This window comes from Girardinichthys multiradiatus, chromosome 1 (assembly GCF_021462225.1).
Source record: "Girardinichthys multiradiatus isolate DD_20200921_A chromosome 1, DD_fGirMul_XY1, whole genome shotgun sequence".
Classification (NCBI taxonomy): Eukaryota; Metazoa; Chordata; class Actinopteri; order Cyprinodontiformes; family Goodeidae; genus Girardinichthys; species Girardinichthys multiradiatus.
In genome coordinates this window covers 32,130,557-32,158,450 of record NC_061794.1, presented here as the reverse complement: position 1 = coordinate 32,158,450, position 27,894 = coordinate 32,130,557, and the positions used below count along the sequence as shown (strand labels likewise).

Here is a 27,894-nt window from a genome sequence, read left to right as displayed (position 1 = left end):
GACATGGTCCAGATGTATTACTGTGGGTCAAGGCACATGCAACTGGTATAATAGCTTTGCAACCCTCTGTCTTTCCAAGGAAATAAGGTGTGCTTTCATCCTGAGCAATACAAATATCTGGATTTTTAATCGGATTTCTATTACCCCGAATTCTATAAAGAGTTCCTGTAGAAGCACATGTTAAATTAGTCTCACTAGAAAATCTACTAACATTTTTGTTTTCCCTTACAGTATAATTCCTCACCCAAGGAAAAATAACCTCCACCAACCGGTTATCTGGGAAGAAAGTAGCTAGAGTATAAGCAGTATCAATAGGAACAGGTACCAAAAATGGTTGATCATTAATAGCATGTGGAATTAAACAACAAACATAGCAACTATCATTTCTTATCTTCCTTACAGTTTGATGCATCAGTTGCCACCAGATATTATCAGTATGATCATGGTAGTCAGGAAAGTGATGAATCTCCCTTCGAATCCACTGATGAGTATTATTAGCATAATTCCTCAGATTAGCCATACATTGTCTTTGCTGTACCTTTTCCCAAATGAACACAGGAGTAATAAAAATACTTGCAATACCAATCATTAGCATCAGAACAGAACATCTTCCATTTAACTGCATCGTAACCTTGAAGTGGAATGTCCTTTCTTCTGGTACTGAAAACAAACAGTTTTTTCCAAAGAAAACAAATTATAAACACAACTTAAAAAAAAAAAAAAATCCTGCTGCCTCTCCTGAGTGGCTTCTGCGCTTCAAACTGCTCTGTTACCATGCTGATACAGGTGGGCGGTCGTTGGAAGCTCCTCTAGGTAGGAGGTTCAGAACCAGGATGCTGCTCAGGTGGTGTTCCAGTGAACACCTTGCAGTGCGTAAAATGGACCCAGGTGTCACGTTCCTGGACCTTTATGGCAGTGTGAGTCACCAGCAGAATTTGAAACGGACCTCTCCACCGTTTGTCTCTCCAGTGATGTCTCCTGGTATCTCTAATCAGCACCCACTGTCCTGGCTGGAACTGGTGCAGGGGTTTGTCAGCTACTGGGGGTAAGGCAGCTTTAACCGTCTGATGGGAGAGAGAAAGAGAACGTGACAGAACCTTACAATATTCCAACATGGAATGTTCAAAATGAGCAGTTGTTAGTGTGCTTAGGTTAGTACTCGGTCTTCCCCCTGTATTTGCAGGTCTCCCAAAAAGGATTTCAAAAGGACTCAAATTAGCTCTGGATCTATTTCTCATCCGCATATACAGGTCCTTCTCAATAAATTAGCATATTGTGATAAAGTTAATTATTTTCCATAATGTCATGATGAAAATTTAACATTCATATATTTTAGATTCATTGCACATTAACTGAAATATTTCAGGTCTTTTATTGTCTTAATACAGATGATTTTGGCATACAGCTCATGAAAACCCAAAATTCCTATCTCACAAAATTAGCATATCATTAAAAGGGTCTCTAAACGAGCTATGAACCTAATCATCTGAATCAACGAGTTAACTCTAAACACCTGCAAAAGATTCCTGAGGCCTTTAAAACTCCCAGCCTGGTTCATCACTCAAAACCCCAATCATGGGTAAGACTGCCGACCTGACTGCTGTCCAGAAGGCCACTATTGACACCCTCAAGCAAGAGGGTAAGACACAGAAAGAAATTTCTGAACGAATAGGCTGTTCCCAGAGTGCTGTATCAAGGCACCTCAGTGGGAAGTCTGTGGGAAGGAAAAAGTGTGGCAGAAAACACTGCACAACGAGAAGAGGTGACCGGACCCTGAGGAAGATTGTGGAGAAGGGTCAATTCCAGACCTTGGGGGACCTGCGGAAGCAGTGGACTGAGTTTGGAGTAGAAACATCCAGAGCCACTGTGCACAGGCGTGTGCAGGAAATGGGCTACAGGTGCCGCATTCCCCAGACCTGGGCTACAGAGAAGCAGCACTGGACTGTTGCTCAGTGGTCCAAAGTACTTTTTTCGGATGAAAGCAAATTCTGCATGTCATTCGGAAATCAAGGTGCCGGAGTCTGGAGGAAGACTGGGGAGAAGGAAATGCCAAAATTCCAGAAGTCCAGTGTCAAGTACCCACAGTCAGTGATGGTCTGGGGTGCCGTGTCAGCTGCTGGTGTTGGTCCACTGTGTTTTATCAAGGGCAGGGTCAATGCAGCTAGCTATCAGGAGATTTTGGAGCACTTCATGCTTCCATCTGCTGAAAAGCTTTATGGAGATGAAGATTTCATTTTTCAGCACGACCTGGCACCTGCTCACAGTGCCAAAACCACTGGTAAATGGTTTACTGACCATGGTATCACTGTGCTCAATAGGCCTGCCAACTCTCCTGACCTGAACCCCATACAGAATCTGTGGGATATTGTGAAGAGAACGTTGAGAGTCTCAAGACCCAACACTCTGGATGAGCTAAAGGCCGCTATCGAAGCATCCTGGGCCTCCATAAGACCTCAGCAGTGCCACAGGCTGATTGCCTCCATGCCACGCCGCATTGAAGCAGTCATTTCTGCAAAAGGATTCCCGACCAAGTATTGAGTGCATAACTGTACATGATTATTTGAAGGTTGACGTTTTTTGTATTAAAAACACTTTTCTTTTATTGGTCGGATGAAATATGCTAATTTTGTGAGGTAGGAATTTTGGGTTTTCATGAGCTGTATGCCAAAATCATCCGTATTAAGACAATAAAAGACCTGAAATATTTCAGTTAGTGTGCAATGAATCTAAAATATATGAATGTTAAATTTTCATCATTACATTATGGAAAATAATGAACTTTATCACAATATGCTAATTTTTTGAGAAGGACCTGTACATAAGAACCAGAGGGAGAGCTTTTGGCCAGGACAACCCTGTTTCTTCACAGCATTTAGCCAACTTATTCTTTATTCCATTTTCTCATTCTACTGCTCCACCTGATTGTGGGTGGTAAGCACAATGTGTCTTCAACTGAAACCCTAAAAGCTTACTAATTTCCTACAAAGCTTTGTTAACAAAATGTGTCCCGTTATCACTGGAAATCACCTCTGGGACCCCCCAATGGGGAAGAATCTCTGTCAAGAAAGACTTCGCAACAGCACTGCTGTCTGCGTGTTTTGTTGGAAATGCTTCAACATATTTAGAAAACATGTCCATGACCACCAAACAATATTTCTTCCCTTCGGCAGGTGTTAACTCAATGAAATCCATCATCAAATGCTGAAATGGAAACTGTGGAGGTGGATGTGCCACTTGTGATTGCACAGGAACCCTTGAGGGGTAGTGAGAAGCACAGATCAAACATCTTTTACAATAATTTTCAGCTACCACTGAAAACCCATTTGTATTCCAATATTTTTTAACCATATCCAGCATTCCCCCTTTGGACACATGATCCAATCCGTGCGTCCATTTAGCAAACCAGGGAAAAAAATGTTTAGGCAGGCATGGTCTACCATCAGAGACATGCCAGCCAGAACTGCTGTTAAAGATACACCCAGCTCTTCACCATTTTTCCTTTTCCTGTGGAGTAGCAAAGATTGCATTTCTGAAACAGTGACAGCTTGCGGATCAGTCAGAGAAAGAAAAGTGTCGTTTGAGGAGAAAGGCCTCAAAGCCGCGGTTTTTGCTGCCGAGTCCGCGGCTGCATTACCCCTAGAAACAGAATCAGACTGTGCGCAGCACACTTAACCACAGCCAAACGTGCGGGTAACAAAATAGCATCCAAAAGATCAGACACTTGTCTAGCATTCAAAATAGGTTTTACATCTGATTTCAAAAAGGAGCAATGTTTCCACAAGGCCCCAAAATCATGCACTACTCCAAAACAATATCTGGAATCTGTGTAAATAGTCACAGTCTTTCCTTCTGCCAACTTGCAAGCTTCAGTCAAAGCAATTAATTCAGCTGTTTGAGCTGAGTAGTGCGCTGGCAAAGGACCTGAGCGCAAAACGGCTGAGTCAGAGCACACTGCAAAACCTACTTAGTTCAGACCCACGGCAGAACGGGAGTAAGACCCATCTACATACAAAACAGGATCAGGGTTAGTCAAAGGGGTGTCTTGCAAGTCAGGACGAGGGGTACAAACAACATTTAAGACAGCTGCGCAGTCATGACTTTCACCATCCTCCTCAGTAGGCAGAAGTGTGGCTGGGTTTAAAGTGTTACAACGTTTAATCGTAATGTTGGGCATGTCCAATAATATTGAGGAATACCTCAGCCACCTTGCTGCTGATAGATGAGACGTCTTTTGTTCCAGGAGGATGATGGAAACAGAATGTGGAACAAAAACTGTAAAAGGATTATATCCAACAATGTCACGTGATGCTAACACTGCTTTCTCAGCTGCAGCAATAGCTCACAAACAACCAGGCAACCCAGCTGCAACTGGATCAAGCTTACTGGAATAATAAGCCACAGGTTGCAATTTATCACCATGGGATTGCAACAACACAGATGACATGAAACCAGATTTTTCATCCACCATTTGAATAAATGGCTTGTCAGAGTTTGGTAAAGCCAATGCATGCGCAGAAGACAGGGCTGTTTTTAAATAATTGAAAGCCAATTCTGTCTCATCTGTCCATTTAATTTTGTCTGCAGCTGCCAAGCTCCTCCCATATATTGAACTGGCCAAAGGCGCTTCCAGCTCAGAGTAATTCAGAATGTGAGCTCTGCAATAGCCTGTCCTACCCAAAAATGACATAATTTGTTTCTTGGTGACAGGTTTTGGGATTTTTAGAACTGCTTCAATGCACTGAGGGGACAGTTTTCTGCTTTTATGTGAGAGAACATGACGAAGAAATGTCACTTCTTCCTGTACAAACTGCATTTTAGATTTTGAAACTTTGTGACCCTCTTTATGAAGATGTTGAAGCAGTTTTAAGGTGTCTTTCCTGCACTGATCCGATGATCTTGCTGATAATAATAAATCATCAACATACTGTGTAAGGACAGTTCCAGGAGACAGAGTCAGATCAGCCAGAGAGTCCTTCAGAGCTGTGTTAAAAATAGTTGGACTCTCTGTGTAGCCCTGACAAAGACGAGTAAAACAATATGGCTTCCCATCAAACTCAAAAGCAAACCAATACTGACTGTCCTTGTGTACAGGGACAGAAAAAAACGCATTTGCCAGGTCTATTACTGAAAAATATTTAGCTTCTGGGGGAATTTGTGACAGAATCGTAGAAGGGTTCGGAACTGATGGTGCACGGGCCACAACAGACTGGTTGACAGCCTGAAGGTCCATGACAAACCTCCATTCGTCAGGCTCTCCAGGGGGCCTAATGTTTTTTACAGGGAACAACGGTGTTCTCACAGGTGAATTTGGACAGGGTACAATTACCCCAGCTCTAAGGAGGGAATCAAAAACAGGACGAATTCCCTCCAAAGCTTCCTTTTTCAATAAGTATTGTTTCTGACATGGCCTGTAATTTGATTTAGGAGTAACAACAACTGGCTCACAATATGTAATAAGACCAACATCATATTTGTGAGCAGCCCACAATGAATCAGGCAGCTCTGCAAGATCTGCATCCGCAGAAGAAGCAGTAGCTAAAAACCGATGTGAATGTGAAATCAGTTGCACTGTACGATTACAGGAAACAACAGTGGGACAATGTCTTTTAAAAGCATTTTGAGAAGGAGATGCAAACACATATGGGACATCTGTCTCCCTCCAATCCGTGGCAAGGAGACAACGTCTAACAAAAAACCCCACATCCTTCCATTCCATATTTTCAGACTTGGCCAACAATACATGCGGCACCGAACCAGAAACTTGAAAAAAATGCAGCTGTTCAGAGGTCAAAGTCACAGATAAAGCTGTCGATCATTCCAGTACATGTCAGAGAGGTGCACTCTCTCATTTGTAATTTTGTACCAATTGTCCTCATAATCAAAATCAGGTCCTTCAGATACATGTGAAGTACAATGCAGATCATCTGCACTCATTAAATCACAATCAGGTGCCACAGCATTTACTGCCAATGTGACAACATGTTGAGGTACAGGACCAACTGGAAGCTTCCACTGATATGCATATAAGGGTTGATCTGGGGTCCAATGTACTGCAGTGTAGTCATAGTCAAAGTCCTTCTGAGTGTGAACTGTCAGTCCATTAGGGTTTGAAATAATAGTAATATTTAATCTGCACATCAAATCTCTACCCATCAAATTTAAAGGATACAAAGGAGACACCACAAAAGAATGTTTTAACTGCACTCCCTGTGGAGTGGAACACTTTAGAGGAACCGAAAAACTTTCCCTAACACTTTCACCCGAAGCAGAGACAGAATGAACATAACGACCACTCAGTTTTGGCTGCTCTTTAATACATTTAGCTGATAAAACAGAATGTGTCGCTCCTGAATCTACAACAAAAGAAATTTCTTCATCCATCACCATCATAGAAAACATAGGCATTCTTTTAAAAGCAGGGTTCTGTGTATGAAGATACGTGCCTGGTAAAACTACGGAGGCACCTTCTAAGTATAATATGGCCTCTGTAAGCAACCTATGTGAATCAGTATCATCATGCAACTGTGTGTGTGTTTGTGAAACCTCACGCTCCTTAAGAGACCCCTCCTCAATGCGAGTGGCAGCCAGATCCAGGGTCCCGTCCTCCCCCCGTCAGTTACCGCCGTCAGTCCGCTGCAGTTTCTCAGGACATTAATTCCTCCAGTGTCCCAACTTTCCACAGTTATGGCAAACATCGGAGCGGGCCCACTGTCCCCTTCCCCGACCTCTGCCCCGGCGTCCCCGGCCTCGTCCTCAAGGAAATGAACCACGTTGATTTGTACAGCAGTACAGGGTCAAGGCAGCGTTATGCAAATCAGTCTCTCTTTTGTCCACTTTTTTCTTCACCCTGTCGTTGATGACATCATCGCTGTGTAAAGCATGTCTTTTCAGCTTCTCAAACTGCACCCCATGTCTCCAACTAACATAAAGAGTCTTAGTTTGTGCTGCGATCTCAGGGAGAAGTCCTTCCATAATATATCCACACAGCATCTTTTCCCAGGGGCCCAAAACAGTAAAATCAGCTCCATACCTGAATGTTTATTGAATGCTTCTTCCATCCGGTAAAGAAAATCTGCGACAGTCTCATCAGGACGTTGTTTGACTCACTTAAAACTGTGCACATATATTTATATTATATTGTAGATATGTTTATACTGTTTAATTTGTACTGTATTGCACCGACTACGCCAAAACAAATTCCTTGTATGTCCAAAAACGTACTTGGCAATAAAGCTTTTCTGATTCTGATTCTGATTCTGATTCTGTAGCACTGCACAATCACTCCTCTGTGGAAATTTTGTGATCAAGTCAGTGAACAAATGTTCTATGGTATTATACCATGGTCCATTACGATGATTTAAATCACCATTTTCACCTCCAGTTGTCACGCCAAGGCGCACTGCAGGATCTGGCAATCTCAGACCAACCAAATCTCCAGGTTTGATTTTTGCTGCAAGGAGCCGGCGAATTTCTGTGCCTGTAGGTCTTATTTCATGGCATAAAGCTTTAAATTTCCACCTACGAGTCTGGAGGTAGAATGCAGGCTGGCAGTGTGAGGTTGTAGATTGCCCCCTGGAGTGTGACTGCCCCACAGCCTACCCCATAGCTATGTATTGTCACAGCCGCAACCTGCAGCATGTTCCCTATGTTCCTTCACACATACAGTATGTCTACCTGCAGCGTAACCAAATAACGGGCATTCAGGACGGGGTGTTTGACAATGCTACTAACCTGATGTGGGTGATTTTATCACACAACCAGTCAGCTCAGACAAAATCAGTGACCATATCTTTGTTAAGCTGAAAAGCCTGGATCGGCTCTACCTGTATCACAATGAGTTGACCCGTGTGCCTCGCAACATGCCAAGGTCCATCACTGACCTGCAACTGTCCTACAACAAAATCACAAAAATCTCCTCCAAATCGTTTGAGGGAATGTCCAACCTTACCACCCTCAAACTCCAGGCCAATGTCATAGACGAGGTAGAAGGTGGGTTTAAGGACCTAAAATCTCTTAATATGCTTGATATGACGAAAAACAAGCTGAGGAGAATCCCCGACAGCCTTCCTGAGAGGCTGCAGCAGCTCTACCTGGAGTATAATAACATAGAAAGCGTGCCAGCTGGTTTTCTTACCATGCATCCCGACCTACAGTTTGTCCGCTTGGCTCACAACACTCTCACAGATAAAGGACTTCCTTCCAGTGTCTTCAATACCAACACACTTGTTGAGCTTGACCTATCTTTCAACAACCTGGAAAAGATCCCTCTTGTCAATAGGAACCTGGAAAACCTGTACCTACATGCCAATAAGATCAAAGGTACGCAAAATTCCATGTTCCCTAACGTAACAATTTACAACTAAAGTTAAAAAAGAGCATTTTAAATAGTTCAATGTTATTATTATTTTAATGCTACTATTTTTTTAAAAATTTAATCAAACCAGGCACAATGCCCTATAGATGATTTGATCATTTCAGTAAAATGTTTGCCATATAATAGTGTACTTGTAAAGCCTTTGTTGACACAAGTCATGCCATTTCACAAATTATTATTATGGTAGCACCACTTGAGTATGGAGCACCAGACCTGCCCTAATCATGAACAAACTGTAATACCTGTAATATAATATTGAATAACTTTTGTACATCTATTATACCAACAGATGGTACAAAATTTTAAAACACATTTAAATATTTTTATTTATTTATGCGGCAATTAAAGAAAATGTAGCATAAATTGATATTATTGTTTTGGTTTTTCACTATAACAATTTATTTAAGTGTTATTTATCCTGCTATTTTGGGTTATACCTATTGAAAACGTTGTGTCCACTTCTAGGGCGTGGGGTCACTGGTGTTTGGATCGGCTGGGCGGCGATGGTGGAGCTGAGCTGGATAGTGTTTTTCCCTGGGCGGTCGTTGCAGTGGCAGTGATGTAGTGTTTTTTGTTGCTGAGGGGGGCGTGGCGGGGTCACTGGCCCTGGGTGCCTGCCGCTGGCCAGGGACCTCTTGGTGGATGAGTTTGTCCCATCATGGTGTGTGGTCGGGGGTCCGGTTGTGGGTGCGGTGCTGGGTGGGGTCTGCCCTGTTGTGCCGGTGGGCGGGGTTGGCATTGTGCGAGGCCCTTGCCTTGCCGTTGTGGCGCGCTGTGTGGTGGGGGAGTGGGGTGTGGCGGGGGTTCTTAGAGCGGGGCTGTGGGTGGAGCTTGCGCTGTGTGGGTGTGGCTTCATCGGCTTCTCGGCCACGGAGTTCACCTGTGGGGGTGTGCCCCTGTGGGGGTGGGGATTTGTGCCGTTTGGGTTTGGGGGGATGTGTTCGATATCGGTGTCCTTGTTGGGGGTGGCCCTGTGGGGAGGTTCTTGTTGGGGTTCACTGGGGGTGGGTGACTCATGGGGTTGGGATCGGAGCTTCTTGGGGGGTCGGGACTGCTCCGTCCTGGGGCGGCTCTGGTTAGCGGGTTGCTTTGGGCCATGTGGACCCCTCTTTTGTACATAGCCCCCTCTCTGGAGGTGGATGGGGGTTGTTGGGGACTGGGTTCGGGGCAGGGGGGCGGGAGCTGGGCCGTGGTCAACCGGGTCTGGGCAGTACCGGCGCTGTCTGCCTGTCTCTGCCCCAGGAGGGAAGGGGACCACCTCCTGGGTCCAGGGGCTGGTTGCCCCGAGGAGGTACCGGCGCCTGGACCTGGGAGTATAGAGTATGCGTGGGGAGTGTGAGTGAGTGTATGTTGTCCATTGTTGTTAATCCTTACGTTGGGTGTGAGGGATTTTATGTGTATGCATGAGGGTGGGAGTGGGTGATTGTGACTGTGTGTGTGTGTTTTTTTTTTGCGATAGGTTGGGTCTTGAACTGCTCCCTCTCCTGGATCAGCTTCCTCCCTGCCACACCGCCCACCGGTGGTTGGAGTCTCTGCCCGCTGGTGTACTTGTGGTTCTCGGTGTCCGCGGCCGGGTGCTTTGGTGTAGGCCGGCTCACTCCCGGTGGCTGCTTGCCGGGCCCTGGTCCCCTGGGCTCTGTCGGGCCTCTGCTTGGGGGGTGGTGTGTCCCGGGGTCTTGGGCCTCTGGGTCCATGGCTGGATCTGCTCGGGCGTGGACGGCTGCCAGCGGGGCCTGTGGACTTGTCGCTGCGGCTCCCTGGGGCTTCTGCACTGTCGCTGCTGGGTGGTTCCCCTGGGACTCTCCACTGCTTTTCTCTGGGGGGGTTGCGGTAGTCCTGGCGGTGGTTCTCCTGGGGTTCCTGTGCTTTGGGGGGCCTTTAGATGTCTGTGACTCAGATCTCCTCAGTGTCCGTCCAGGGACCATGGGGCAGGCCTATGGGTCCTCACACTCGCTATTGCATATTTTTGTGGAGAAACCTTGTATACAAAAGCGCTTCCACACCCATACTCACGGATGTTAAGCTTCAGGTGTTGACAGATACACAGATGTTATATTTTGGGCTGCACCTCTCACTAAGTACATTTTACATTCAGAATTACCGTGTACTATTTTGTTAAAAAAACAGCTGCAGGTGTATTAGCAAGCAGGGTGTAATCTTGTATTCTCTTTATCCTTCTTTCTCTCCTCCACTCTTTCCTCCTTTTCTCCCCTTTTTCCCAATCTCTCTCTTTTTTGAGCTTCTTTTTTCCTTTTCATTTCAGTCTCCGTGTCCGTAACAATTGAAATATTCCCAAAGAAGTTTATAATAAAGTTTCTTCTATAAATATCAAGCAGAGCTTTAAAGCATTAGCTGTGATGCTCTGCTTGTGAAAGTAAATCTGTTGGGCAATTTCTTGGCACTCAGACAACAATTCTGAGCGATACTCTGCCGGACAGGACATGGTAAAAAAAAAAAAAGAAAACGTGATTACATTTGGGTTTCTTTGTTTGTTCTTTTTACCCCCTTTTTATTTCCATATGTGCTTCATTTTGCATCTTTAAGGAGCCTGGCAAGTGTCAGCGGGTAAAAAGCCGTCATTTTAAATGTTTTATTTCAGTGTAACAAAAATAATGTCATATTCAAAGCTGTGAAGTTGATTAAAACTGATTAAAACATGGCAGTGCTTTAAGTTTACATGTGACAACAGATCCATTGAACTTACCTTGCAAGTGTGGGCCATGCGTCCAAACTCTCGACAGATGTCAGTGAGTCTTCTGTGAGCATGGATTGCAAACTGAGCGCACAGTTTAGTGAAGCGTGAGCACGGATTTCCAACGGCTTTGTTTTTTTTATACCCACTGACACCTGCCTAGATCCGTACATTTTTTACTTTTTTACATTTCAGTCTCTCGATTTTACATTCCTGTGTCTGGTGGACCTAACAAAAGATATAAATGGAGCAGGGAGGGGAGGGGGAGTGAGGATGTAAGCCTTCATGCTTGTCATTGGCTCAGCTTCCTCCATACTGGTCAACATGAAGCAGCTGATCCTGATAAGGAGAATGTTTCCTTGTTTTCCTGCTTACACAGGGTAGCACATAGCAAAAAAGGCCAGATGACAGACAGGACCGAACTGAATCTCATTTCCAAGGGTTATCGCCACCACCAGAATTTCAGCCTCACCTCATTTTAAATGCAGTTACTTTAAAGAGAAAAGGGAAACTTCATTAACGACCCATAATTAGTTCTCACAAATTTCTATTGTGTGAACAGATGTGTCTTAATATGTCAATATGTGTGGACATAAACGTAAAGCACACATTGTTTCTCATGCTTTTTGAGGATGAACAAAAATATAAAGCAACAAACAAATAACACAAACAATTCTAATTTATATACATTTTCGAAAATGCAAGCTGAGGAGAATCCCCGACAGCCTTCTTGAGAGGCTACAGCAGCTCTACCTGGAGTATAATATAGAAAGCATGGCAACTAGTTTTCTTACCATTTATGCCAACCTGTGGTTTCTCCACTTGGCTCACAACACAACAGATAAAGGACTTCCCTCCACTGTCTTCAATACCAGCACTCGTTGAGCTTGACCTGTCTTTAAACAAACTGGAAAAAGATCCCTCTTGTCAAACCTGTAAAACCTGTACCTACATGCCAGTAAGATCAAAGATACATATTGACTTAATACTATGGTATTATATTGACTTAATATTACGGTAGAAAATGACTGACTGACTGACTATATATATATATATATATATATATATATATATATATATATATATATGGTCAGATGAGAAAACAGCTAATGCCACTGCGAAACATTTACAAACACTGTTTGCTTGATAAAACATTGTTTTTAAAGCTTGTGATTGCAGGGTTACTGAGATATGTTATATGAGTGGTGTGGTTAAACTGTAGCCCTTCCCTTCAATCTACCACAATAAATAAAGAGTAAAACAAAGGAAAACAAACGTTAAGTGGACGAGATGTTAAAGCTGGGTGGCTCTAAGTTGGTGCTCAACTTGTGGAAAACCAAACCAGTTCTTTTATAAAACCAGTGAAGAACTGCTCTGGCTAGACACTCGAACAAAAGACTTAAATTTGCAGGTGTCTTTTGCTTTATTAACTGAAAGGTGACTCCTTCTTAGCTGCACACATGGACACAGAGGCTGACATGTTTGTTAGAGCTCCACTCGGCTGCTAGCTGGACCACATTGTGACTGTAGGCAGGCTGTGTAATACCATGCCGGTTGCTTATCCTTTCAAAGTTGTATTTCTTATAAATAGCTTCTTACTGCTACGCATGTATACAGTGATAGGAAACGTATGGTGCATTCAAGTACACTTTGTAAATCAAACAATCCACTTTGAAGTAATTATACAATAATCACATAACATGCTCACAACACATTATGGCAGCTTTGGTGCTCCATATTGGAGGTTCTGAGTCAAAGACCTCGATGATAAAATTTCCCAACTGTAGAGCAAAAATAAACATGCTTAGCAGGCAACTGCTAAACAGTTTTATATGAAGGTATAACTGCAGCTACAGCTTACAAATATGTAGTAAAACTTTAAGTAGTAAATATTCAAAACATTTTTGTTTAATGGCAAACATCTCACTGGTATAGTAGGAACAGACAGACAAGAAAAGGCACTTACAGAAAGATTTTATTGCTACAAGCATTACACACTGCCAAATCTCCTAAGAATGACTGGCATAAATGCAGACTAGAAACCACAGCACCTTCCCATATGAAATGAATCACAGTTAACACATGGTAATAGCCTGTATGTGTTTTCTCTTAATTTTATTTTTTAACTTGTGAATATAGCTGATAAATGAGACTCAGTGTATTTTATTGTGGAACAGTGGAGTCACACATTAAGCTTTACTAACCTTTTGTTTTAAACGTTTCTAACATTTACAATCGCATGATTTAAGATTAAGATTATTTTTGTAGCTCATTGTTTTTTGCTTTTTATAAAGAAAAATGCAGTAGATATGTTGAAAATTGTATGTGCAAACGGAAGAATGAACCATTTCATTCACCTCTGAAGGCATGGCAAGAAAACTTAGTGGTAATATAAAAACGTGCAACACGTTCGTCAGAGTGTGGTTTTGGATCGGACCAAAGTGCAGACAAGAGCTCGGCAGGATCATCTTTGTAATTCAAAGATTTATTTTACAAGGTCAAAAACGTAGCAAAATCACTGCAGGTTTCCCAAGTCAAGACGTGGCAAAAAACAGCATAATCATGGACGAGAACGAGGTGTGACGAACACAAGGAACCAGCAACCAACAATGACAAAAAACCAACTAATATACTGAGGGATAACAAAGGGCAGGTAATCAGAGAAAACAGGGAACAGGTGTGACAAGGAGGCAGGGAAGCAGAAGGAACACGTGAAACAAATACAAAGGCTGAGGATGGGCAAAGTAACTAATAAACAATAAACAGAAAGATAGACCAAGCACACCTAAAGACAAAGATAAATAATCAAATGGGGAATAAGAAAATTAGAATAATCATGACTAAAGTAAACAGAGAAACTAGAGGGAACATAGGAACAATAACAACCTAAGAACAAACAAAGAACCCAGAAAGAAAACCTGAATACAAAAGAAAACAAACCTAACCACACTGACTGAATTAACTAGAAAGGAAACAGAAAATAAACTAGTAAACAAGAAGAGTGCAAAGGAACAAATAAAACACAATTAACCACAAAGATACTAAAGAGAAATAAAACTAGAGAATCCAGGGAAGACCAAGAACTATAATAATTACAATAATAATAATAATAATAATAATCCATACAAAATAATAAGAAAACAACCATAAAAGAACTTAAGTAGTAAACACTAGGAGGCGGAAGAGGGAGAAAAGAAAACATGATACAAAAACCAAAATAGAAAAAAATCTAAGCAAAAGGTAAACAAACACCAAAGCCACAGAGTCCAAAAATGTCACTCCGTGACAATGTTGTGGCATCTTTGCTATTATTTCACTACTACATGTAACAAATATTGCATGTGGTCAGGAAGTTGATAAAAGTTTTGCATCCAGACATTTTATTACTTTATCCCAAACCTGGGAATTTTCATATTGGAGACTCTGAAAACAGACAAATCATGTGACATTATAATTGGTTTTACTAGTAGGTTAAGTGGTATATTTTGAGGCACGAGACAGTTTGCCTGTTAACAAAAATGATCTTAGAGAATTTCTTAGGGCCTTACGATCCATAAATGCACCTCAATAGAAAGAACGGATTTGTTATCTGAGCTCACTGCAGGTGTTGAGCTTGGTAAGCCAGACTGAAAAGTTATTTGTAAAATGTATGTTTTGCTGTTTGACAAATGAAGCTTTAAGTATTGGAACAAACCACACATATACGTGTCAGAGTCTGAGAGTATATGTGTGTGTGTGTGTGTGTGTGGGTGTGTGTTTTATGTACTTGTTTAAATAACCACTCAGTGTTCCAGTTGGTGTTGGAGTTCTCAGGTGCGCTGGACAACAGGTGTTTCCTATCTGCTGATTGCTTTGAGGAGTACTTAAGCAGGAGGCTGCCAGCACTTCGATGCCAGAGTGTTTGCCTTAGTGGTAACAAGCTCAGCCACTTTTAATTTTGTGCTTTGTTTTTAAACTCAAGTAATCTTGCATTTTTGTTCCCTAGCAAGTTTCTACCTGAGGCTTTGTTTACCTTGCTGAGTTCTGGCTTCGTTTAAAGAGAATCTCTTTGCTCCTGGATTATTAACTACTGAGTTAAGGAACTACCTTCTTGTGGATTTCTCTCACCTCCGTCTGAACCTTTCGGACACGGACCAAGCTGGCGGCTTCCCGTTTCCTTCGACTCCAAGACCCTGGCATCAGCACACCCTGCTTCTTCCTCCTTCTCAAACATTGGCACCTGCGCTCCCTTTTGCTGGCACCAAGCTCACAACAGAAAATACAACAAGACAATTCCCCTTCGCAGGTTAAGACTCTGAATCTCTCTACCCCTGGCGGTTCTTGCTACAACAATTTAGTAAGTCATTTCTCAGATCTAAGTTATCAGTTGCCTCATATCATTCGCTTGTTTACCAATCCATTCTGCTTCCTTCCCTTACAGTTGGTGTTCCCAGTTCCCGTCCTAGATTACCTTATTGACAATAAAACCATAAACGTTTCCTTCTGAGTGTTCTCTGTATGTGGGTCAAATCTATACCAAAATTGACAATACAAAGCTATACCTAAAGCTGTGGAAGCTAATAATTACTTATCGGGACTTAATTTTTGCTGAAAAACTGGTCAATTTAAAAATGAGCTTACTCGATATTTTTGTACCTTATTTAACCTGTTAACATACATTCCATGTGTCCCCAACCAATGCTCCATTTTAAGAAAGGTGAGGGTTCAATGAGCAGGCGAGATGAGAAGAAGCCGCAGACTGTCACATATAGATGTGATGTAATGGGTGCTGCAAATAAAATGTAAACTGATTATGACAGTAAACAAATAAAAATAGACCTGTGGTAAAAAGTAGACGGCATGCTATTGCAATCTCAAGACTGCTGTGTCCCTGATGTCTCTGTGCAGATTGGTTCTCTACCAGTGCAATGTTTGCGGACCATTTTGTAGATGATGAACCCCCTAGACTCAGCTTACCAGCAACTGTCATGGTTAACCAACAAACCCTGACTATGTCTGCTTTGGTCGACTCTGGAAGTGAACAGAATTTAATTGATTCAGGGTTAGTAAGCGAAGCAGAAATTGAGGTTGAACCACTTCCTTCCCCATGGTCTGTATTATCCCTTGATGGTCAGGCTTTACAGCAAATACACATCAGACCAAACCCATTGATCTTTTGTTATCAGGGAACCATAGAGAAAAGATTTCTTTCTTTGTATTTCCAGTATCCCAGGGTCCTTTGGTCTTAGGTTACCCCTGGTTACAAAAACACAATCAGTCAGCATTTTCCCAGAGCTTTTCTGAACAGAGTAGTGAGGAGAATGAGGAGATAGATCTCTCATATGTACCCTTAGAATGTCATGACCTCAAGGGAGTCTTTAGTAAAAACAAGGCTTTGTCCTTACCACCCCATAGGCCTTACGACTGCGCTATCGACCTTCTCCCTGGCGCCCCCTTACCATCTAGTAGACTATATAATATCTCCCACCCAGAACAGAAATCCATGGAGAAATATATTAGTGAGCCTTTATCAGCAGGGATAATCCGACCATCTTCTTCGCCTCTTGGGGCCGGATTCTTTTTTGTAGGCAAAAAGGATGGTTCTTTAAGACCATGGATTGACTATAGAGGTCTTAATCAAATCACCGTCAAAAATATGTATCGTCTTCCAAAACTTTCCTCAGCTTTTGAACCGGTTCATGGTGCTACAGTATTCTCTAGACTAGATCTGAGAAATGCTTACCATCTTGTTAGGATCCGCCAGGGGGATGAGTGGAAGACAGCCTTCAAGACTCCTCTCGGTCATTTTGAATACCTGGTCATGCCTTTTGGACAATGCAATGCTCCTGCTGTTTTTCAGACACTTGTTAACAATATGCTTAGAGACTTTTTGAACATTTTTGTTTTTGTATATCTTGATGACTTGATTTATTCTAAGGACATTGAGGAGCATTGTCGCCATGTACGCCAAGTACTACAACGTCTTTTGGAAAACCGTCTCTTTGTGAAAAGTGAAAAGTGCGAGTTTCATCAAACCTCTGTCACTTTCTTAGGATATATTCTCAAGAGTGGACAGGTTTGATCTGATCCCGAGAAGATTAAGGCGGTCCTGGAGTGGCCTGTACCAGACACCCGCAAAGCACTACAAAGACTCCTCGAGTTTGCAAACTTTTACAGACGCTTCATTAGAAACTACAGTCAGAAGGCCTCACCACTTACTGCTTTAACCTCTTCCAAGGTCCCATTTTCATGGTCACCTGAGGCTGAAGAAACATTTCAGGCTCTAAAAAGGAAGTTCTCTCAAGCTTCCATCCTAATTCACCCTGACTCTTCGAAACAGTTTATGTTAGAGGTTGATGCCTCTGACATTGGGGTAGGAGCAGTCTTATCACAGAACTCTGAAGATGGGAGATTACATCCTTGTGCCTTTTTTTTTCACGCAGACTGAACAATGCAAAAAGAAACTATGACGTCGGAGATAGGGAATTACTGGCTATTAAGCTAGATCTTGAGGAATGGCGCCACTGTCTTGAGGGCGCGGAACATCCAGTCAAAGTCTGGACGGACCATAAGAACTTGGCTTACATACAATCTGCAAAAAGATTGAACCCACGTCAGTCCCGGTGGTCTTTGTTCTTTTCTCGTTTTGACCTTTGTATTTCTTTCAGACCAGGAACTAAGAACCCTAAACCTGATGCACTCTCCAGACAGTTTGCAGATGACTAATCTGTAAAGGAGCCAGCGCCCATCTTACCGCCAAATTGGACGGTCGGGGCGCTCAGGTGGGAGATGGAAGACGTAACCCGCAGATCACAACAACAAGAACCTGACCCTGGCACAGGACTACCCAATCGTACCTACGTCCCACTTCAGGTTCATCATAGACTCATTGATTGGTTACACACAGCTACGTTTTCTGCCCATCCCGGAGTTAGCAGGACAATAGCACTAATACAGAGAAGGTTTTGGTGGCCTTCAGTCCATAAAGATGTTAAAGACTTTGTTCAGGCTTGTTCCACATGTGCCAGAAATAAGACCAGCAATCAACCCCCCGCTGGTCTCCTCCAACCGCTCAGTATACCTGGTCATCCCTGGTCACATATTGCTTTGGACTTTGTTACCGGTATACCCTCATCTTCAGGTATGACCACTATTCTCACAATTGTTGACCAATTCTCTAAGACTTGCCATCTCATCCCACTCAGGAAACTTCTCTCTCCTCTGCAAACCGCCAAACTTCTCACCAAACATGTTTTTCGTTTACATGGCATACCACATGACATCCTGTCTGACCGAGATCCACAATTCATCTCTCAGGTCTGGAAGCAATTTTGTTTAACTTTGGGAGCTAGAGTTTCACTAACCTCCGGCTACCACCCCCAATCCAACGGACAAACTGAAAGACTCAATCAACAACTTGAATCCACCTTACGCTGTCTCACTTCTACTAATCCTACAGACTATGGTGCTCATACCTACCATGGGTCGAATATGCTCTGAACTCTCACGTTTTCTCTGCTACAGGATGTTCCCCTTTTGAAGCATCGCTAGGTTACCAGCCACCTTTGTTTTCTGCAGATGAGACAGACATCACGGTCCCTTCAGTCCACCAACACATCCGTCGCTGCAAGACCAAATGGAACTCCATCATTCAAACCCACCAACAAACTATAGAACAGAATAAACGGTTCGCTGATCGTCGACGCCCACCTGCCCCGGACTATCAGCCTGGCCATAAGGTTTGGTTATCTGCAAGTGACGTACCATTGATGTCCCAAAAACCTTCACCTCGTTTCATCGGACCCTATAAGATTGAGACAGTGATCAGCCCCTCAGCAGTCCGTCTCCATCTACCTGCAAGCTTTCGCATACACCCTACATTTTATATTTCACAGATAAAGCCTTGGATCCCTAGTGCTTTGTGCCCTCCGGCCAAAACCCCACCACTCACCCTGGACCATCAGGGGCACCCTGTCTACACGGTCCGAAGGGTCGTGGACTCTTGTCGGCGGGGCCGTGGTTGGCAGTTCCTTGTCGACTGGGAGGGTTACGGTCCGGCGGACCGCTCTTGGGTGCCCCGGTCATTCATCTGTGACCAAACTCTCATTGATGACTACCGTGCTTCTTTGCCTTCCACTTCCTCTGGGCCACCAGGTGGCGGCCGTTGAGGGGGAGATGATGTCAGAGTCTGAGAGTGTGTGTGTGCATGCATGTGTGTGTGTTTTGTGTACTTGTTTAAATAACCACTCAGTGTTCCAATTGGTGCTGGAGTTCTCAGGTGCGCTGGACGACAGGTGTTTCCTATCTGCTGATTGCTTGGAGGAGTACTTAAGTAGGAGGCTGCCAGCACTTCGATGCCAGAGTGTTTGCCTTAGTGGTAACAAGCTCAGCCACTTCTAATTTTGTGCTTCGTTTTTGAACTCAAGTAATCTTGCATTTTTGTTCCCTCGCAGGTTTCTACCTGAGGCTTTGTTTACCTTGCTGAGTTCTGGCTTCGTTTAAAGAGAATCTCTGAGCTTCTGGATTATTAACTACTGAGTTAAGGAACTACCTTCTTGTGGATTTCTCTCACTTCTGTCTGAACCTTTCGGACACGGACCAAGCTGGCGGCTTCCCGTTTCCTTCGACTCCAAGACCCTGGCATCAGCACACCCTGCTTCTTCCTCCTTCTCAAACTTTGGCACCTGCGCTCCCTTTTGCTGGCACCAAGCTCACAACAGAAAATACAACAAGACAATTCCCCTTCGCAGGTTAAGACTCTGAATCTCTCTACCCCTGGCGGTTCTTGCTACAACAATTTAGTAAGTCATTTCTCAGATCTAAGTTATCAGTTGCCTCATATCATTCGCTTGTTTACCAATCCATTCTGCTTCCTTCCCTTACAGTTGGTGTTCCCAGTTCCCGTCCTAGATTACCTTATTGACAATAAAACCATAAACGTTTCCTTCTGAGTGTTCTCTGTATGTGGGTCAAATCTATACCAAAATTGACAATACAAAGCTATACCTAAAGCTGTGGAAGCTAATAATTACTTATCGGGACTTAATTTTTGCTGAAAAACTGGTCAATTTAAAAATGAGCTTACTCGATATTTTTGTACCTTATTTAACCTGTTAACATACATTCCATGTGTCCCCAACCAATGCTCCATTTTAAGAAAGGTGAGGGTTCAATGAGCAGGCGAGATGAGAAGAAGCCGCAGACTGTCACATATAGATGTGATGTAATGGGTGCTGCAAATAAAATGTAAACTGATTATGACAGTAAACAAATAAAAATAGACCTGTGGTAAAAAGTAGACGGCATGCTATTGCAATCTCAAGACTGCTGTGTCCCTGATGTCTCTGTGCAGATTGGTTCTCTACCAGTGCAATGTTTGCATTTTTTTTTTCTTTAGGAAATAAACAAATGACTTCTTAATAAGGGCTGCATGCTCGTGCACTTATTAGTTCTGGTGTATTGCAGCAACAAGATTCTAGGTTCAAATTCTGCCTGGGGCCTATCTGCATGAAGTTTTCATGTTCTCCCTGTCACTCACACTCTATAAACATAAAAAGGCAAGGTTAATTAGCCACTCCAAATAGTCCAGTCATACTACTTTAAAAAATGTCTGTCAGTATAGTAATATTTTAGAATAGTAGTTTTATAATAGCATTTAATGCAGTGGTTCTTGTTATTGAAAGGGATACTGCATGTTGAAAAACGTCATTTCTAGTATTTTATCACTTTTTGTCTGATGCTTTGCCTTCACTAAATAAGCTACCTGGAGCATGCACAATAAATAACAATGTAGAGACAACTAAACCAAACCAGTGTGAATCTGATTTTGTCTAATTAACCTATTGTAAATTAATACGGTGATTTTAATCATATGCCAGCCCAGTTTGGCTGGATTTTCAGAATGTGAAACCCAAACACTGTCTATGAGGAGTGTCATAAAGTGTCATTTTTAGGTATTAATTCTTATTAGAGTTGCTTTAACAGTTTTTTTTTTTTTAAGTGGTCATGTTTGTAACCTGTTTCCACATTTCTCTCCCCTTTCAGAGTTCTCCCTGAGCAGTTTCTGCAACACAGTTGATGGGACAAACTTCTCCAAGCTGAAAGTGCTCCGTTTGGATGCTAACAAGATCAGTGCCAGAGACATTCCTGTGGAGGCTGCCTACTGTTTGCGGCTGGTTTCTTTTATTGATGTGTAGAGCTTCCTGTTCTTTCATGATTTCTTTTCGTCCTCTCCAACTCATATTCCCTTACTGCTACTTTATTGGTCCAGAAAATGTTTTATTAAATAGTTATGCTATTAACATTCCAATGATGTCATAATTCCAGTGTTAGTCAACAGGAAATACCAGCGTTTTTCAACGTAATGTCTAGATGGTAGTCAAATGGACATCAGAGAGATGCTAAATGTGCTTTAAAAACATCAGAATTGTGGTTTCTTGATTATGGCTAAATAATAGCATTACATATAAATAGATAATAGCTGATAATGAAAATTTTAATTACCATAAATTTGTCAATCATCTGTATAAGATTTAATTTTGATCTTTGCCTCCACCATGTGGAACGCCATAAAACGTCACGACCGACAATGCGTTGATGTACTTTTTACAGGTCTGTCTCACTTAATCATTAATATTCCAATGAAAAATTACTTAAAATGACATATAATATTTTATTCCGAAATGCATGTACAGAGCCACTATAATATCTTGAGATAACTTCAGTTAAACGGGATTCAAATACTTACTTTTTCTAGAACCGGTTCTTAGCAGAAACAAAATCCATTAAGAACTGTTTTGTTTTTCCACACATCCTCCCACGGTGTCTAAGCTGTGCCCTGACCTGGGGAAACCAGTTTATGACTGGAAGTATTCCATTGCTTGTTTTTATATCAAGCTGTGCAGTGAGAGTGTGGTTTCAGGCATTAGTTTCCTGTTACTTAACCAGAAAAATTGCATCACAAATGAATGCTATTACGTTTAAAAATATTACTTATAAATTGCCTTATCCATCTGGGAACTTTGGTTACGATTATACAGCAGATCTTGATGCTCAATTCCGACTTTTTTGTTGAAATCCATCAGATTTCAGTCTGAACTGTTCCCGACCCAAAAGCGACATCGCATGCACAAAAGGAGAATGTTGACGTCACACAACAGCACACTGTTTACTGAAGTCTGAACGGTCATGTCACATTTATTGAAGTAAACAGTGTAAAAATGGATGTCTGTATCTGTGTTTTACTTTTTTTACGTTGAGCAATTGGAGGTGACAATATTGCCACCACGTCATAACAAGATAAAGAAAGATAAGAAAACAGAGAGTTATTACAACTATTAACAATGGCCTTTTGTGGCACATTGACAGCTTCTTCTGTAGAGAAGTCTGTGTGGTTGTATAGAGAGAGCCAGAACAATGAGGTAAAAGTCGGACAAAATGTGACATGACCATTCAGACTGCGGACGCTGTGAAAATCATTGGATACGTATCTGATTTAGTACCACATTTGAAAATGGCACAATTCGGATTGCTTTGAAATGAAAAAATAAGAGTTGGGCCATCCAGGTACTACATGTCTCCAGGACCCAGAGACTTGCAGCCAGGATTGCACCTGACCCCTCTCGCACTGGGCACATAATGTTTCAGTCCCTTCCCTCTTGCAAAAGACTCCGGTCCATCGGGACCACGTTTTTACGCCACCAGTTTTTTCCTTGCTGCAGTCAATCTGCTGAACAGTGTCCCAACTCCCCCAAGCTGACACTTTTGTGATGGTACCTGGTCATTAGGTGTTTCTGATTCTGAGATTCTGACTTGCATGAAACAGTTGGATATAGGTCGTGTATGTTTAAAAAAAATAGGATCTGCACTGCATTTGCCTGCTGTGTGAATGTAGCCTTTGTGTTTGGACAGTGTCTTTTAGCTATTCCCAGGACTGTGCTCCTCTGGGCCGAGGCTTCAGATGTTGTTCCTGGAATGTGCTGCAGTCACTCCTCCAGGTTCAGGGTCACAACCCAAGTGCACTGATGACCACTAAAGCATTGACTCTCTTCAACTCCTCCATTTCCTCTTTGAGCCCTTGGCCTGTCTGGAGCTTCTCATGTTCCTTCTTCTTAATGTTGTTGTCCAATGAGATCACCGTGTCTATCAATACTGCTCTTTGTTCTTCCACAATGTCCAATTGGTTATTCTGTGTTGAACTGTTTAGGGGCATCTTTGCACAGCCTGCACTTTGGATCCTGTTTGATGTGATAAACCTCTATTGCTGTTGTGCTTAGAGCCTGTTTCTGTGCTGTCTTTCAGTCCTCATGGTACTTGCCATTCAGAGACTTGTCTCTTCACAATTGTTCCTCCTGGTCCTCTTCTTTCACTCTGGGTTCCTGCTGCCCGAGACATTTATTAAGCAGTCTGTTATTGTTGGCCATCTTCCTAATATAATCCAGGATCTTTGTTGTTTTGTCCTGGATAGTGACTCGGTCACTTTTGAAAATAACTTTTTTGCAGGTATTAAACATACTTTTCATTGAGTCCACATTTCTGTATTAAAATGGGTTTTTTATTGGTGTTATGTAATATTCTGTAAATGTTATGTTTTCATTACCTGTAAGTGTAAAATCCTCATAAGTAACAGAACGATAGGCTTGAAAACTGTGTGTGGTCCTTCGTTTTGAAGCTTGCCCCACAAAAATCTTAGTTGTTAAGGCCAAAAAGGGTGTCATTTTACTGTCCCTCATCAGTGGAACAATTGCAATGTTCTAGCCCCCAGGGTGAATGTGCAAAACAAAGGGATTGGGTTAAACATGAATAAAAGAAGAGGCAAATGGGATTCAGACTTAATTTCCAGCCAAATCATGTTGCATGTTGAAGATGAACATAGTGATAGCGCTCTGTTTCATGTGGTGTGGATATTGTTCTAGTTTATCAGTTTGTTGTTTTTGCTGGTTCAGTATGCCTTCAACTTTGAATAAATCCCCAACAGTGTCACCAGCAAAGCACCCCCACACCATCACACCTCCTCCTCCATGCTTCACAGTGGGTACCAGGCATGTAGGGTCCATCCGTTCACCTCTTCTGCGCCGCACAAAGACACGGTGGTTGGAACCAAAGATCTCAAACTTGGACTCATCAGATGAAAGCACAGATTTCCACTGGTCTAATGTCCATTCCTTGTGTTCTTTAGCCCAAACAAGTCTCTTCTGTTTGTTGCCTGTCCTCAGCAGTAGTTTCCTAGCAGCTATTTTACCATGAAGGCCTGATTCACACAGTCTCCTCTTAACAGTTGTTCTAGAGATGTGTCTGCTGCTAGAACTCTGTGTGGCATTGACCTGTTCTCTAATCTGAGCTGCTGTTAACCTGTGATTTCTGAGGCTGGTGACTCGGATGAACTTATCGTCCGCAGCAGAGGTGACTCTTGGTCTTCCTTTCCTGGGGCGGTCCTCATGTGAGCCAGTTTCTTTGTAGCGCTTGATGGTTTTTGCGACTGCACTTGGGGACACTGTCAAGGTTTTCCCAATTGTTCGGACTGACTGACCTTCATTTCTTAAAGTAATGATGGCCACTCGTTTTTCTTTACTTAGCTGCTTTTTTCTTGCCATAATACAAATTCTAACAGTCTATTCAGCAGGACTATCAGCTGTGTACTGTATCCACCTCCTGCACAACACAACTGATGGTCCCAACCCCATTTATAAGGCTTGAAATTCCAACTTATTAAACCTAACAGGGCACACCTGTGAAGTGAAAACCATTTCAAGTGACTACCTCTTGAAGCTCATCAACAGAATGTCAAGAGTGTGCGGAGCAGTAATCAAAGCAAAAGGTGACTACTTTGAAGAACCTAGAATATAAGACATATTTTCAGTTATTTCACTCTTTTTTGTTCAGTATATAATTCCACATGTGTTAATTCATAGTTTTGATGCCTTCAGTGTGAAGCTACAATATTCATAGTCATGAAAATAAAGACAACTCTTTGAATGAGAAGGTGTGTCCAAACTTTTGGTCTGTACTGTATGTTATTGTAATGCTCCAATCCCCTCATCTAATTTCTATTTACTGGTCAGCTGCACCACAGTGTTTGTCTCTTATAGCCTTTTGTGTCAGTTATATGGATATTTGACAACTCTTCTAAGCAAAAATGGTTGTGCTTATTTATTGTGGTTGGCTTCCAGCCACAAACCTGGTTTTCAGGCACAGTGTAAAAAGTCAGTTTGATGTGTGTTTGGAATTATTGCACATATATCTATATATATATATATATATATATATATATATATATATATATATATATATATATATATATATATATATATATATATATATATATATAGATATATGTGTATATACAGGGCTTGAAATGAACTTTTTTGCTCACCGGCCATTGTGGCTAGTGGCTTTCCAAAGTTACTAGCCACTCAGCATTTTCACCAGCCACAATGTTGTTGTTGAGAATTTATGATTATGATTATGAATAAAGCTGACTAAAGCGTGCTAAAGTTTACTTGAACTAGATTTACAAAATTTTTAAATGTAAATTACCCTTTTACACAATCATATCAAGACTACATAAAATATTTACCACTTCAGGTCATTATCAAGCATTCAGCTCCGATAAGGTTCTGTGCAGGGGCGTTTTTAGGGTCTAAAAACATTGGGGGCTTTAGTCCAAACCCAAAATATATATATATTTCCATAAGGCCGTTTATTAGTAATATAAACTTAAAATAACATATCACATATTGTACCAGTTCTCTGTCTCGGCTGCTTTTAGACTGAATGTAAGTTATTGTGAATCAAACAAAAAAAGGTTTACAATAATTTTACTTGTTTTTTATTTTTGTTAGAAGCTGAATGAAGGATAAGAAGAAACATAGTTTGGGACTGATGAAAAACCATTTTGCTGAAGCAAATAATGACACATTTTGAGGTATTTAGAAAAAAACCTAATCTGAATTTTTGATGACAAAACTTTTTCTTAAACTCAGATGTTTATTATGGGCCAATAAAATGTCCTTCTTTTGTCATCTACATCTACATAAATTACCTTTTTAAACATTACATTCTCATCAAAGTGTTCCACTCCTGAGGCTCCATTGTCTTAATTTCTTACATTTCAAAAAAGGAAACTGGTATAAAGTAGATTTTTATTAAATCTTAGTCAAATGGTAAAATCCTAAAACACATTTATTTATCCACTGTGGATTTCGTCTCTTCTTTTTGCAAATGACGTGGTCCTGCTGGCCCCCTCTAGCCAAGGTTTGCAGCCGAGTGTGAAGCGGCTGGAATGAGGATCAGCTCCTCCAAGTCCGAGGCCATGGTACTCGACCGGAAAAGGGTGGCTTGTCCTCTTCAGGTTGGAGGGGAGTTCCTGCCTCAAGTGGAGGAGTTTAAGTATCTCGGGGTCTTGTTCACGAGTGAGGGAAGAATGGAGCCGGAGATCGACAGACGGATCGGTGCGGCTGCCGCAGTAATGGGGGTGCTGTGCCGGTCCGTTGTGGTGAAGAGAGAGCTGAGCCGAAAAGCAAAGCTCTCAATTTACTGGTCGGTCTACGTTCCTACCCTCACCTATGGCCATGATTTTTGGGTCATGACCGAAAGAACGAGATCCCGGATACAAGCGGCTGAAATGAGCTTCCTCCGTAGGGTGGCCGGGCACTCCCTTAGAGATAGGGTGAGGAGCTCGGCCATCCAGGAGGGGCTCGGAGTAGAGCCGCTGCTCCTCCACATCGAGAGGTGCCAGTTGAGGTGGCTCGGGCATCTATACCGGATGCCTCCTGGACGCCTTCCTCGGGAAATGTTGTAGGCACGTCCCACCGGGAGGAGGCCCAGGGGATGGCCCAGGACATGCTGGAGGGACTATGTCTCTCGGCTGGCCTGGGAGCGCCTTGGGCTCCCCCTGGAGGGACTGGAGTAGGTGTCTGGAGAGAGGGACGTCTGGGCGTCTCTGCTGAGTCTGCTGCACCCGGTCCCGGATAAGCGGAAGACGACAAGTACGAGTACGAGTACATTTATTTATTTTAATAATGCCAAGAGCTTTCGAAACATTTAATTAAAATTGTTCCTTCTTTTATGAACCTGTTCTCTTTTACAGCCATATTTTTAGCCCTTCATTCCACTTCTGGAGAAATTTGGCCTGCCAAAAATAATAAATAAAAGATTTTACAACATAGTCTGTTGTTCTGCACTGAGCATGTGAGACATTAGTGCAGTTCTTACTATTAAAGACTTTCTGAGAGAAAAGGGTGTTAAGTTGTGGTGTTTAAAATATAACATAGAGCCTCAAACTGGACCTTATCAGTACTAATATTACAGTTATTAACAACTGTATACATATGGTATCATTGTTTAATTAGTTTAGTTTATATAATATTACATGTGTAATTCGGAAAAATAAAATAGTTGACTAATTAATGGTCCACCTGTGATTAATTGCTATTATTTATTTCTTAATTATACTGTATCTTTAAACCCAGAGCTGTATGTTTAGAATCAGAAAAGAATATATGAAAGAGAGGAGGGAGGCTTACTTTTGCTCTGTCTACTATGTCTTACTGGCACCAGGAGATATTTTCCTGGTTTATTGAGCAACACTTTTTCTGTCTACATGTAGAAGTGGACTATAAGGCTGGCTGCAGTAATGAGATGTAATGTGTTGATCTGAAGGACTTTTATTGTGTTTAGCTACGTTAGGATTAAATGCTTTTATTATGACTGAAGTAAAGGACCTGATATTTTCACATCATGATGCAAATCCAGCATGTGTAGATCTACCGCTGTCTTCAGCCTGGGTTATACCGCTCTGCTATCACCTGTTCCTGTACACACACACGCACCAGCCTCCCACTCTTCCGAG

General features: G+C 42.2%; 1 protein-coding gene and 1 long non-coding RNA gene across 2 annotated transcripts; both read left to right on the top strand.

Moving 5' to 3' along the window:
* Nucleotides 1–878: 878 nt before the first annotated feature.
* On the top strand, nt 879–21,348 carry LOC124866019 (fibromodulin-like). Its single transcript, XM_047361614.1, is given in 6 exon segments — nt 879–981; nt 6,559–6,786; nt 7,382–7,479; nt 7,537–7,759; nt 7,762–8,319; nt 21,090–21,348. Coding segments are annotated over 6 exon segments (1,362 nt in total). The 3' UTR covers nt 21,242–21,348.
* LOC124875543 lies at nt 14,997–15,545 on the top strand. The gene is made up of 2 exons (XR_007040054.1): nt 14,997–15,402; nt 15,487–15,545. It is a non-coding gene; the product is annotated as an uncharacterized LOC124875543 (long non-coding RNA).
* Nucleotides 21,349–27,894: the final 6,546 nt, after the last annotated feature.